The 15,022-nt window shown below is 41.2% G+C and overlaps 1 protein-coding gene across 1 annotated transcript in view; it reads right to left on the bottom strand.

The window, feature by feature from the left end:
* Positions 1–7,466: 7,466 nt before the first annotated feature.
* LOC134319112 (uncharacterized) overlaps positions 7,467–15,022 on the bottom strand; it is a 68,470-nt gene continuing 60,914 nt past the window's right edge. Inside the window, exon 9 of the mRNA XM_063000112.1 lies at positions 7,467–8,275. Coding sequence (XP_062856182.1) covers positions 8,182–8,275 — 94 coding nt within the window. The 3' untranslated portion in view covers positions 7,467–8,181. The remainder of the gene's footprint in view (positions 8,276–15,022) is intronic.

Here is a 15,022-nt window from a genome sequence, read left to right as displayed (position 1 = left end):
AACATTTACAGAACAATCAAAATAAATCAAGAAAGAAGATCAGTCTAAATCATCGGTCAGCTTCGGAAACATAAGTTTCTGCTGTTTAGGAGGCATATCTGAGGAAGCTGAGCTGCCACTGAGAGAATACTTTGCTGGACGTATGCCACATCCTACATAGATGAGTCGATTGCCATATGATGACTTAGGCCGGCAAGATCGAACCCTCATGGTAAGTGGCGGCAGCCTCCTTATTGGAACGCCTGGTAGATGCGTGTATTTAAAAGACTCCAGAGAGGGAGCAGGCCTCACATCAAAGAGAGCAGGAACTGATGGGCTCTTGCAGCTCTGAATAGGAGGTGGACAGGCATCTAGTGTAAAGCAGACTTTCTTCACTGATGTGAAGGTCAGCTCTGTGTTGGTCATTTCCTCATCGTTAAATAAGCTGGCACTGGAGAATGAGGATGACTCCAGAGACATCAGATGCTCAACTTTTTCATTTGATTCAGACTCCAGAGACATCAGAGTCAGATCATTTTCAATCATATCATCAGTAAAAACTGAGCTGTTTAAGGAAAGTGAGGAGAAAGACTTCACAGACGTCAGAGATGGATCTTTCTCATTAATATGTGAGCTGGTTCTGACAGATAAAGGCCCAGCACATATCATATTATCAGAGGAGCCTGCTTGAGTCTTTTCCTTTTCAAAATCCTTTGAAAATCCAGCAGATGAGCTTGTGGTGTGGCTGGATTTTGAATTTTCCCTCAGAAAAAAAGATTTTATCCTCCGAAATGGTTTGAGCAGAGCGGCCAGAAATCGGTTTTCTTTCTTTACCTCCTTCACCTCTTGCTGCCCTTCCTTGCTTGTTTCAGGTGGCAGTGGGTGGATTTTCGTCTTTTTTTAATTCTCTAGCCACTGGTTTAAATATTAACAATGCTCATGATGCTCAACATTGTTGTATTACAATTAGTGCCAATTGTTAGTATTAACAGCCAATCACTTGTAACCAATAAATATCCAGACCACTTGGACAGTAGGTCACTGTCTATTTTATCAGCTCCACTTACCATATAGAAGCACTATTTAGTTCTACAATTACTGACTGTAGTCCATCTGTTTCTCTACATACTTTTTAGCCTGCATTTACCCTGTTCCTCAATGGTCAGGACCCCCACAGAGCAGGTATTATTTAGGTGGTGGATCATTCTCAGCACTGCAGTGACACTGACATGGTGGTGGTGTGTTAGTGTGTGTTGTGCTGGTATGAGTGGATCAGACACATCAGTGCTGCTGGAGTTTTTAAATACCGTGTCCTCTCACTGTCCACTCTATTAGACACTCCTACCTAGTTGGTCCACCTTGTAGATGTAAAGTCAGAGACGATCGCTCATCTATTGCTGCTGTTTGAGTTGGTCATCTTCTAGACCTTCATCAGTGGTCACAGGACGCTGCCCATGGGGCGCCGTTGGCTGGATGCTTTTGGTTGGTGGACTATTCTCAGTCCAGCAGTGACAGTGAGGTGTTTAAAAACTCCATCAGTGAATCATGTCTGATCCATACCAGCACAACACACACTAACACACAACCACCATGTCAGTGTCACTGCAGTGCTGAGAATGATCCACCACCTAAATAATACCTGCTCTGTGGTAGTCCTGACCATTGAAGAACAGCATGACAGGGGGCTAACAAAGCATGTAGAGAAACAGATGGACTACAGTCAGTAATTGTAGAACTACAAAGTGTTTCTATATGGTAAGTAGAGCTGATAAAATGGACAGTGAGTGTAGAAACAAGGAGGTGGTTTTAATGTTATGGCTGATCGGTATCACTGCACCACACCGCACCCTTAACCTGGATCTTGTGGGTGGTGGGTCAACACAATCCTCCTACATTGCCCTTTCGGGCTGAGTTCTGCGGGCTGTCCAGCCACCAGGTGTTTGCTGTCGGACACTACCCCCCAGTAGTCGTGTCTGGGAAGTAGAAACACTGCTAATGTTTTGGTCATGTCTAATGTTTCAAATGACTTCTCAATCAAGACTATGTTTATGTTATGTTTGATTGAAAGATTTAACCACAACAAAGTTTAGCTTCTTGGCATCTGCATACTAGAAGCATGTTGATATTAGGTATGTGGGTTAAACATCAACAGCAGTGCCAACACATAGAGCAGGAAGAAACATCTAAGCTGGATATTCACAGTGACATTAGGTAAAGAACGAGTAGAGGTGCTAAATGTAATGCTAGATATGCCAGATCACGATATTTTGATAATACTTGTTGATATTATACATGGCGTGTGTCGCAATGTTTTCCTTCAGAGAAAAGCAAGTCCTAACTTGCACAAAAGCAGATTCACGTTTGACAAGCAGTGTGTCATTAAAGTGACATTTCGACACTTTGACGATGTTAGTTTCATAGTAAAACACACAGTACATCTATCAGCACTTCATTGCTGTTGCCTGAACACCCTGCCTCAGCGCAGTAAACAGACTTGATGTTTTTTTAATGTTCACTGTGCTGGCAATTATAAAAATGAATCCCAAACACATTAACGAGCAGGTTAGATAACACGGAAAGTACCAGACTGGAACATTTGAAAACCTAAACTGAGCATCTGACGTCAATCCGTCTGTCTGAACCTCTGTCTCAGAGCTCCTCGTTACCTCGGGGCCGATTCTGCCCTCGAAACAACGATGTGTGGCTTTGATCATGAACTAGTGGCAGTGAACCGTTACAAGGTTGACTGAACTGAATCAAAGCATTCCTGAGCTTAATAGGTCACTACACTAATAGCTTATCCGCGGGGGGGTTGGGGGGGGGGGGGATACGGGCAGGTGTGCACTATCAGTGAGGAGTAAACATGAGAACGACAGGAGTCTCACTCGGGGGAAAAAACAGGCACATTAGCTTAGAGACTCTGGAACAGAAAGCTCCGCATTTGTTAAGTAAACTGGACGACTGTCAATTCAATTTGATACAAATATATAATTACACTTAATCTCTCATTTAATTAACCATATAAAATCTCAACAGAAAATGTTTAAAATTCACACTGAATGAACTAAACTGCTGTAAAGAGTATGACACAGTTTGGGATTCTGCCATAAAACCATACAGTGATGGAAAAATTAGTATTCAACCAAAAGCATTTAAACACCTGAACATGAGCTTTCTGAACTTCCAATCTCAAAAACAAACAGTAAATTTAACTATAGGTTTAAACTTACATATAACATGTTGATTTGTAGCATTTACATTTACCGCATTTAGCAGACGCATTTATCCAAAGGGACTTACAGTACTGTGAGAGTATACACCGATAAGGCATAACATTATGACCACCTTCCTAATATTGTGTTGGTTCCCCTTTTGCAGCCCCATACGCAACAAACTGTGACGCACTGTGTATTCTGACTCCTTTCTATTAGAACCAGCATTAACTTCTTCAGCAATTTGAGCTACAGTAGCTCGTCTGCCTTCGCTCCCCACGTGCATCAATGAGCCTTGGCCACCCATGACCCTGTCGCTGGTTTACCACTGTTCCTTCCTTAGACCACGTTTGATAGATACTGACCCCACAAGAGCTGCAGTTTTGGAGATGCTTCTATATGGTAAGTGGAGCTGATAAAATGGACAGTGAGTATAAAAACAAGGAGGTGGTTTTAATGTAATGGCTGATCAGTGTATGTATTATTATAGGTATATGTATGGGTCTCAAACTCTGGGGTACTCAAAATACTCTAATCTAATGTTCAAAGGTTTAACCTTAAAGACAAAACTAAAATAAGTGAGGCTGATTGAAATAATGTAATGTTTGAGACTGAGGAGAAAAAAAAATCTCTAACCCCTGAACTGCTTTTTGTGGCACGGCTGACAGTTTGGCAGGAGGCAATACATTACACAGCTGACCTCACAATCACTGTTAGACAGGAAGCAAAACACAGAGACACCAAGTAGGTGGATACGGAAAAATACAAAAATACGTGACCCTCTAGGCTGAAAAATATTGTTGTCCTCCCAGTGCAGGAGATAAGTAAAGATACAAGGAGACAAGCAGGAACCGGCTCTTCCACTGATGATAAAAAAGTCATGTGACTTCAGTGTATAGACCTTCAATGTGGAGGTGTTTGTGTAAAAAACTCTTCTTGATAATTACAGGCCCAGGTCTCAGGACACTCCCTCTATCACTTGTACAAAGGGTACATGTCTGATATGTGCCGTCACCATCCTCCACCACCTCCACAATTAAATTACATTTATTTAAATTAATCAAAGCAAACCACTTACACTGGAGGTACAAGGCCAGTGTGTTCATTTACTCTATTTCAGTAACTGTTATTTTCTGATCAGGGTCAGGATGGATATGAAGCCATTCAAGAAAAATGCATTACATATAAACACTGATCAGCCATAACATTAAAACCACCTCCAGGTTTCTACACTCACAGTCCATTTTATCAGCTCCACTTACTATATAGAAGCACTTTGTAGTTCTACAATTAATGACTGTAGTCCATCTGTTTCTCTGCATGCTTTGTTAGCCCCCTTTTCATGCTGTTCTTCAATGGTCAGGACCCCCACAGGACCACTACAGAGCAGGTATTATTTGGGTGGTGGATCATTCTCAGCACTGCAGTGACACTGACATGGTGGTGGTGTGTTAGTGTGTGTTGTGCTGGTATGAGTGGATCAGACACAGCAGCGCTGATGACATTTTTAAACACCTCAGTCACTGCTGGACTGAGAATAGTCCACCAACCAAATATATCCAGCCAACAGCGCCCCGTAGGCAGCGTCCAGTGACCACTGATGAAGGTCTAGAAGATGACTGACTCAAACCGCAGCAATAGATGAGCGATCGTCTCTGACTTTACATCTACAAGGTGGACCAACTAGGTAGGAGTGTCTAATAGATTGGACAGTGAGTGGACATGGTATTTAAAAACTCCAGCAGCACGGCTGTGTCTGATCCACTCATACCAGCACAACACACACTAACACACCACCAACATGTCAGTGTCACTGCAGTGCTGAGAATGATCCACCACCTAAATAATACCTGCTCTGTGGGGGTCCTGACCATTAAAGAACAGGGTGAAAGCAGGCCAAAAAAGTATGTAGTGAAACAGATGGACTACAGTCAGTAAATGTAGAACTACAAAGTGCTTCTATATGGTAAGTGGAGCTGATAAAATGGACAGTGAGTGTAGAAACCTGGAGGTGGTTTTAATGTTATGGATGTTCGGTGGATATACAGTATATACAGTGTATCACAAAAGTGAGTACACCCCTCACATTTCTGCAGATATTTAAGTATATTTTTTCATGGGACAACACTGACAAAATGACACTTTGACACAATGAAAAGTAGTCTGTGTGCAGCTTATATAACAGTGTAAATTTATTCTTCCCTCAAAATAACTCAATATACAGCCATTAATGTCTAAACCACCGGCAACAAAAGTGAGTACACCCCTAAGAGACTACACACCTAAATGTCCAAATTGAGCACTGCTTGTCATTTTCCCTCCAAAATGTCATGTGACTTGTTAGTGTTACTAGGTCTCAGGTGTGCATAGGGAGCAGGTGTGTTCAATTTAGTAGTACAGCTCTCACACTCTCTCATACTGGTCACTGAAAGTTCCAACATGGCACCTCATGGCAAAGAACTCTCTGAGGATCTTAAAAGACGAATTGTTGCGCTACATGAAGATGGCCAAGGCTACAAGAAGATTGCCAACACCCTGAAACTGAGCTGCAGCACAGTGGCCAAGATCATCCAGCGTTTTAAAAGAGCAGGGTCCACTCAGAACAGACCTCGCGTTGGTCGTCCAAAGAAGCTGAGTGCACGTGCTCAGCGTCACATCCAACTGCTGTCTTTGAAAGATAGGCGCAGGAGTGCTGTCAGCATTGCTGCAGAGATTGAAAAGGTGGGGGGTCAGCCTGTCAGTGCTCAGACCATACGCCGCACACTACATCAAATTGGTCTGCATGGCTGTCACCCCAGAAGGAAGCCTCTTCTGAAGTCTCTACACAAGAAAGCCCGCAAACAGTTTGCTGAAGACATGTCAACAAAAGACATGGATTACTGGAACCATGTCCTATGGTCTGATGAGACCAAGATTAATTTGTTTGGTTCAGATGGTCTCAAGCATGTGTGGCGGAAATCAGGTGAGGAGTACAAAGATAAGTGTGTCATGCCTACAGTCAAGCATGGTGGTTGGAATGCCATGGTCTGGAGCTGCATGAGTGCAGCAGGTGTTGGGGAGTTACATTTCATTGAGGGACACATGAACTCCAATATGTACTGTGAAATACTGAAGCAGAGCATGATCCCCTCCCTCCGGAAACTGGGTCGCAGGGCAGTATTCCAGCATGATAATGACCCCAAACACACCTCTAAGACGACCACTGCTTTATTGAAGAGGCTGAGGGTAAAGGTGTTGGACTGGCCAAGCATGTCTCCAGACCTAAACCCAATAGAACATCTTTGGGGCATCCTTAAGCGGAAGGTGGAGGAGCGCAAAGTCTCGAATATCCGCCAGCTCCGTGATGTCGTCATGGAGGAGTGGAAAAGCATTCCAGTGGCAACCTGTGAAGCTCTGGTAAACTTCATGCCCAGGAGAGTTAAGGCAGTTCTGGGAAATAATGGTGGCCACACAAAATATTGACACTTCAGAAACTTTCACTAAGGGGTGTACTCACTTTTGTTGCCGGTGGTTTAGACATTAATGGCTGTATATTGAGTTATTTTGAGGGAAGAATAAATTTACACTGTTATATAAGCTGCACACAGACTACTTTTCATTGTGTCAAAGTGTCATTTTGTCAGTGTTGTCCCATGAAAAGATATACTTAAATATCTGCAGAAATGTGAGGGGTGTACTCACTATTGTGATACACTGTATATAACTTGGATTAATATTTTGGTGGTTTACAAGGTTCCCTTTAAACACTAAATCCTTGTTAGTGCTTATGGTCGACTACAGCTTGTCTTTTAAATACTGCTTACTTCCAGAGTACACAATATACATAAAGCAGGAGTCACTTCGACAAGGTTGAAATGTATATCTAAACTGTCCCCCTATAGTAACAGAAAATGTGTCCAGATGGACAAACGTAGTCCAGGAACCAACAAAACCAGATCCATCATAAATTAGACGTTGCTGAAACAGAAGTGACACTGTCGACAGTCAAACAGGCTTGACATTGCCGTAAGCTTTTTCTTACTTGGCAGCCTCTACACCTACAGTAATGTAAAGCTATCTCGGCTGTAGACAGAGTCACTTGTATTCCAGTAACGTGTAAAAACAACAGAGTAATAAAACCTGATGAAGATCAAGCTTTTTCATAAACCCAACAAACCTGTAGCACACTGTAGCAGAGTTTAGACAACAGACCGGTAAGGATCTGACCCAAAGTCAAGACAGCATGAATTAATGATGGGAGGCTATTAACAAGATCATTCATCTTTAATACTCAATAAACAACCAGATGTTTCTATACATATTACAAGCAAGGGACATAAAAATACAATAATACAAATTGTTAATCCTTTGTTAGGAGGCAAAGTACATAGTTTAAACATCCCTATAGCTACAATATACAACCATAAACTTGTGGATACCTGACCACAACATTGTTAAACATTAAATTCTTATTCCTATATGACTTTTCTAAAACAGCTTTAATTTTTTGGGAAAGCTTTCCACAAGATGCTGGAGTGTGTCTAAAAATGGCTTTATTAAAAAAATAAAATAAAATAAAAACTGTGCGGTCAGGTACAAATGTTGGATAAAATCTGTGTTCCAATTCAGCCCAAATGTGTAATGAGGTTAAGGTCAGAGCTCTGAATAGGCTACTAGAGTTCCTTTACACCAAACCTATCAAATCATGGACTTCAGTTTGTGTGCAAAGGGCTCCGTCATGCTGAAATAGGAAAGAGGCTTTACTAAACTTTTGCCACAAGATTAATACATATAGTTGATTGCATGTACCTGTTAGCAGTGGGTGTGGCTGAAACTCAATAATTAGGTCCACATACTTTGACCATCTTGTGTATGTGGAGTTGGGTAGGGTTATGTAGGGTGTGAGTTAATAATACATGTAACATTTATGAAATATGTAATACCAGAATGAAGTATAAAAAGTAGCATTTTAACGTCTTCAAAACAGAGATCAATACGATTGATGCGTCTCTCAGATGAGTTGAGACTCTCGTCCCTGAGTTACTGGACTGTAGTCGATGTTGGTGTTGCTCTCAGACAGTGGGGCACATTTTGGAGAGGAGATCCTTGGAAGAAAAACAGAAGGAGGGTAAAAAAAAAAATTAATAAACACTGCAGTCCAATTTAAGTACATCAGGATCCATTCACGTAATGGTCATGAAGACTACTGCTCAGCTCTTTCCCCAGTAAAACTAAGGTTTCTTTCTTGTAGTGACCGATTTACAATCAGTGCTAAGTTGCAACAAACATTTCCTAAAAACACTTTAGCACCCCTACTCCAATACACCATTGCAATACCTCTGCCGCTTGCACCACCCTTAGAATGGCCAAGGAGAGCCACAAACTAGCACCTTCACCCTTACACGTGTGGCAGCTTCTTTACACCAGCCAGCAGTGGATCTCAAAGAGAGTGGTAGACAGCACAGGTCACTGTTGCAGCTCTTTGCTTGTGTGACCTAGCATATTGGTTTAATAATAACTGCATTTCCACAAGTAAGATATGTCCCATCTAGTGATTTCTAAGAAATTTGTGGTCCCAAAATCAAAGTGTGAAAAGAAGTGATCGGGGACTGCGCCCGTGTTGGAGGGAGCGTGTGAAAGTCTCCACCCTACCAATCGAGGCTAGGAGTGGCAGTGACAAGAGAGAGATAAACTCCAGTTGGTTACAACAGGACTGGGTTAAAATGGGGGGAAAGAACAATACAAAATTTGATTTTATATAAATTCAACATAATAGAGGAACTGCATCATACAATTTTCAGTGTTTACAGTGTTTTGCTGTATTCATAAATTTAATAGTCTATCACAGCATATAGTGCTTTTCACACACAACCATGTATCATTAAACGCTAGCCATTAAGCAAGAGAGTTATTATTGTATTTGTAAGCTGTAAAGATTTGGGTGCTAAGGCTTTTTGGCGGTGTCTATGGGTCTTACTGCCTACATATGCAGCTGCCTAAGTAGAGAGGATTCTAATAAGTTATTGACTTATAAGTCAGGTTTATTAGACAGCAATTCCATCAGTTTTCGCTTACTAAGTTAACGCATTCAAATCAATGGGATGAGGTGGCACAAAGCGCTAGCATGTCAACTAACATCTATCTCTGTGTACCGAAAATGGTCAAATTCGCTGACACTTGTACACATTTATACAAATTAAAAATCGTTATTTTTACGTTTGAAAATAACTCTTCTCCACACCGTCTGCCATATTTTTATTTTTTTGTGAGAAAAGTTGTGCCGCACTGAATGCTGGGATTGCCTTCACCGTTAAGGCAGCATCAGATGCTCCCTCGTTATTCTGTCAAAATAGCGTTCAGATTTAAGGTGTCTTAGTAGACAGCATTTTAAGGCATCTAGGAATTCAAACAGCCTCCTTCTCGGGAGCACGCGTAGGATGATGTAAAATGCATCTATGTAGAGAGATCACAAGGTTTTCAAACACACCATAAAACATCACTGGGATGAGGAAAGTAAACAACCCAAGTGCTGTTTTCTCAGTCTGATGATGCCACTATTTCAAATTCTGTTAACTGAACCAATTCAGATAATTGAATCAATACAACCATAACGTTTTAGCAAAAATTATTAAATAAACAAATATAATGTCTTCTGGTCTCTAATGCCACAAAAACAATAACCTGGAAGACCAATGACCCAGACTAAGACAGGGCAAAGTAAATATACCAATCAGCACAGAAAAGCAGGAAAGCATCCTGCGACCAGACTTACAGTGTATCACAAAAGTGAGTACACCCCTCACATTTCTGCAGATATTTAAGTATATCTTTTCATGGGACAACACTGACAAAATGACACTTTGACACAATGAAAAGTAGTCTGTGTGCAGCTTATATAACAGTATAAATTTATTCTTCTCTCAAAATAACTCAATATACAGCCATTAATGTCTAAACCACCTGCAACAAAAGTGAGTACACCCCTAAGAGACTACACCCCTAAATGTCCAAATTGAGCACTGCTTGTCATTTTCCCTCCAAAATGTCATGTGATTTGTTAGTGTTACTAGGTCTCAGGTGTGCATAGGGAGCAGTTGTGTTCAATTTAGTAGTACAGCTCTCACACTCTCTCATACTGGTCACTAAAAGTTCCAACATGGCACCTCATGGCAAAGAACTCTCTGAGGATCTTAAAAGACGAATTGTTGCGCTACATGAAGATGGCCAAGGCTACAAGAAGATTGCCAACACCCTGAAACTGAGCTGCAGCACAGTGGCCAAGATCATCCAGCGTTTTAAAACAGCAGGGTCCACTCAGAACAGACCTCGCGTTGGTCGTCCAAAGAAGCTGAGTGCACGTGCTCAGCATCACATCCAACTGCTGTCTTTGAAAGATAGGCGCAGGAGTGCTGTCAGCATTGCTGCAGAGATTGAAAATGTGGGGGGTCAGCCTGTCAGTGCTCAGACCATACGCCGCACACTACATCAAATTGGTCTGCATGGCTGTCACCCCAGAAGGAAGCCTCTTCTGAAGTCTCTACACAAGAAAGCCCACAAACAGTTTGCCGAAGACATGTCAACAAAGGACATGGATTACTGGAACCATGTCCTATGGTCTGATGAGACCAAGATTAATTTGTTTGGTTCAGATGGTCTCAAGCATGTGTGGCGGCAATCAGGTGAGAAGTACAAAGATAAGTGTGTCATGCCTACAGTCAAGCATGGTGGTGGGAATGCCATGGTCTGGGGCTGCATGAGTGCAGCAGGTGTTGGGGAGTTACATTTCATTGAGGGACACATGAACTCCAATATGAACTGTGAAATACTGAAGCAGAGCATGATCCCCTCCCTCCGGAAACTGGGTCGCAGGGCAGTGTTCCAGCATGATAATGACCCCAAACACACCTCTAAGACGACCACTGCTTTATTGAAGAGGCTGAGGGTAAAGGTGATGGACTGGCCAAGCATGTCTCCAGACCTAAACCCAATAGAACATCTTTGGGGCATCCTCAAGCGGAAGGTGGAGGAGCGCAAAGTCTCGAATATCCACCAGCTCCGTGATGTCGTCATGGAGGAATGGAAAAGCATTCCAGTGGCATCCAGTGGCAACCTGTGAAGCTCTGGTAAACTCCATGCCCAGGAGAGTTAAGGCAGTTCTGGGAAATAATGGTGGCCACACAAAATATTGACACTTCAGGAACTTTCACTAAGGGGTGTACTCACTTTTGTTGCCGGTGGTTTATACATTAATGGCTGTATATTGAGTTATTTTGAGGGAAGAATAAATTTACACTGTTATATAAGCTGCACACAGACTACTTTTCATTGTGTCAAAGTGTCATTTTGTCAGTGTTGTCCCATGAAAAGATATACTTAAATATCTGCAGAAATGTGAGGGGTGTACTCACTTTTGTGATACACTGTAAGTCCTCTAGCTGCTTTATTTACATTATATTTGCAGGACTTTCAACAATGTGCATGTGCTTTATGTTTCCTGCTCTAGAAAAGACTAAGAAATCACACACACCAACACATGCAGTGGATTGTTCAATTGTGTTTATATTGGCGACACCGCTCGCTCTCAACAACAGTGAGGAAGCAGTAAAAGCATTAAACTCTCTGAGATTTCCTTCCAGCTCTCTCTCGCTCTAATTTCTCTGAGTCAGCTTCACTTTCTGTCGTTTCCTCTCTTTCTCTCCACTCTCACCTCTTATTTTAGAAATACAGTGTTCTGCATAGGAAACATGCTTAGGCCTCATTATCTGCTTTTATACACATATCAGTGCAGGACATGCTATTGTTTGTGAAGCAGAAACACGCAGAGAAACCCACACAAACAGAGAGGTCCTATTTTACATGTAAAAAAGTCCAGTGAAGACATATAACTTTATGAGATGATTATGATTCACTACAGCTGTTAATTTCCTTGTGCCCATATAAAACTGCAAGCTTACTGCACTATTATTAAAATACATGGAACAGTAGACTTCTGTCAGGGTCAGGTATAAAACCAAACAGTTACCTTAAGCTGACAGGAAAACTTTGTGAAAAACATGTTTTCGGCTTTTTATTATGGGTGAGAAGTATAGATTAAGGGGTAAAAAAATATAAATCAAATCCACAACACAGTCAGTAAAAAGTCAAAGAGGTCTGAATTCACTGTACATCCTTTACACTGTACTTTACGAGTGTGTAAACCCTTGACTTTAACTGCAGGTATTATGATTATCTTAATTGCAGGTTTGTCTGAAGCACACAAACAGTTCTGCATTAAGCAAGCTCTGATTAAAAAGTCTCCTACACAACATGCTTTATCAGCCTCCATAGAGACCCGGTGTTCGCTCGACCAACACTAACACCTGGTTCTGCAATCTGCGCGGGTAACAGCTGCTCCCCTCCACACACTCTCTGCAAACCCTTTACTGCCTGCTGCGACTCTGTAGAGGAGATTAGCCTGAAGAGTTTAGGTAAGCTGAATTTAAACTGGACGGCGGCTCTGTGAAAAACTCGGAGCCCGCAGTGAAACATTGAGCCATGAATCGATGCCCACAATAGATACCGCCAAGTGGAGACAGCAGCTCCAGACAGGCTGTGCAAAAAGGGGCCTGGCTCTTAAAACTGAACTGAGAGCTAATCCTGACTGACAGGGTTCTGGCCGGGCACACCATGATGCAAATAAACAGAGAGGGGATTTATTAAGGGGGGTTGATAGAAATAAGATCATAGGAAGGTTAATGTTGTTTGACAGAAATAAACCTGGCACTACGGCTGGCACAAAGTAGGGAAAACAGAAGTGACATTATATTCCACTTCTCAGCCAAATTCCCAATTATTTTTCTCATCCACACCTCATACATTGACATTTTGCAACTGCTCCAGCTAATATAAAAAGTTCACACAGCTCTGTAACATGACCTAAATCAGAAACATTTCAGAGCAATAAATGAAAAAATTAAAACTAAGCATGAATGTTTTTGATGGTTCTACAATTACTGACTGTAGTCCATCTGTTTCTCTGCATGTTTTTTTTAGCCTGCTTTCACCCTGTTCTTCAATGGTCAGGACCCCCACAGGACCACTACAGAGTAGGTATTATTTGGGTGGTGGATGATTCTCATCACTGCAGTGACATGTATCATAAAACGCTAGCCATTAAGCAAGAGAGTCCATTATTAGTGTATTTGTAAGCTGTAAAGATTTGGGTGGAGCTAAGGCTTTTTGGCGGTGTCTATGGGTGTGTTCGAAAACCTAGTGAGGTCCTGTGGGGGTCCTCAACGAAGGGCGTTGAGTTTCAAAGATTTTGAGTTTAGGGGACGTTGAGTTACAAGGTACCACTGTATATTATTTTCCTTTTTAATCACTTAAAAGTGACAATCACATTTACCAACAGCTGCACAGCTTAGTTCTGTTAGATTGCTAATAATTAACAGCACATATAAGCTTCTAAAGGAGGTTCTAACACACATATTATATCTAAGATTTTAAAGCAACATAAAGCAACTAACAAAGTTCCAAAAGGCCCAAATTGCAGGTGCATTACTCACAAAAACTAAATATAAAATTTTTTTTTTGGGAGTGGGGTACATGCTGCAGAAATATTGCAATGAGGTACTGGAAAAAAAACTGAAAACAATAGATGGGAAAAAGCCAACGTTTCCAGTGTTTCTACATGGATTTATGGTTTATTGACCCACTTGCTGGCAATGAGTCAGTACAGTGAAGAACAATACAGTAGACCCTTGACTTACAAATTTAATTGGTTCCGAAGGGTTGTTCTTAAGTCAAAATGTTCGTTAGTTAAACCTATTTTTCCCATAAGAAATAATGTAAATAGAATTAATCCGTGCCAGACCTCCCAACCCCCCCCCCCCCCCTTACATAACCTTTCTAATGTCTTAAATGGTCTTTTTGTTATAAATACAAGTATATTTTCCCTTAAATCTTAAATTATAGAATAGACATTCCAGTAATAGACAATAATAAACAACAATACACAGTAGTACTGTACATAAAAAAAAAAAAATCACATTTCAGTACACTAAATGTGCTGTACCAGACACCATAATACATTGTATCTACCAGAAACAACAATAACTCTCATATTTCTCTATTATTTCCTTCTTTGTTTCAATAGCGTTGTATTTTGTAGGTGTAATTGCACGAAAGAAAGAATGCTTTACTGAGCCGAATTCCTTCTTCTCTCTCACTCACTGTCCCCTCTGTCTGATACACAGTGACAACTACTGGCAGGAGTAATTATACAACACAACAAATAGTGATTATTTTCATTTTCTCACCACTGCGCTTCTTCTGCACCTTCTCTTTAATACTGAATTTTACAAAATATAAAGACAACACCAAAAAAACACTGTCTGCTGTCCGAATATATATAAACAGAGAGAGAGAGCGAGAGAGACGGTTGGAGTCAACTTGTTCGTGACGTCACGTGTTTCGCAAATTTCTGTTCGGAATTCGGTATGATCCTACGTTAAGTTGAAAAAGATCGTTCGTAACCCGAAATGTTCGTATGGTAAACCGTTCGTAACTCAAGGGTCTACTGTACTAGTATGAGCAAAATAAATAGGTCAAATAATTGCTATGGCTGGAGGTATAACAGCCAGGTGCATCCTACAATGGAAACACTCTATCCTGATAATGTTTTAAATACCAGGACGTGATTGTTTTCAACTAAAGAATGCTTTTACTAAAGATCCACAAACCATGTAGATGTATTAACAACCTGATAGTATGATTGTTGTGACAGTGATCAGACTCAGACGAGCCGTCAGTATGTGTGTAACCTTAACAGTCATTCAGTTTATCCATCATTCATGTGGTAACAATGAAAGCAA

This window comes from Trichomycterus rosablanca, chromosome 8, assembly GCF_030014385.1.
Source record: "Trichomycterus rosablanca isolate fTriRos1 chromosome 8, fTriRos1.hap1, whole genome shotgun sequence".
Taxonomy (NCBI): Eukaryota; Metazoa; Chordata; class Actinopteri; order Siluriformes; family Trichomycteridae; genus Trichomycterus; species Trichomycterus rosablanca.
Note: the sequence above shows the minus strand (reverse complement) of the source record. Positions and strands in the feature narration are given on the sequence as shown.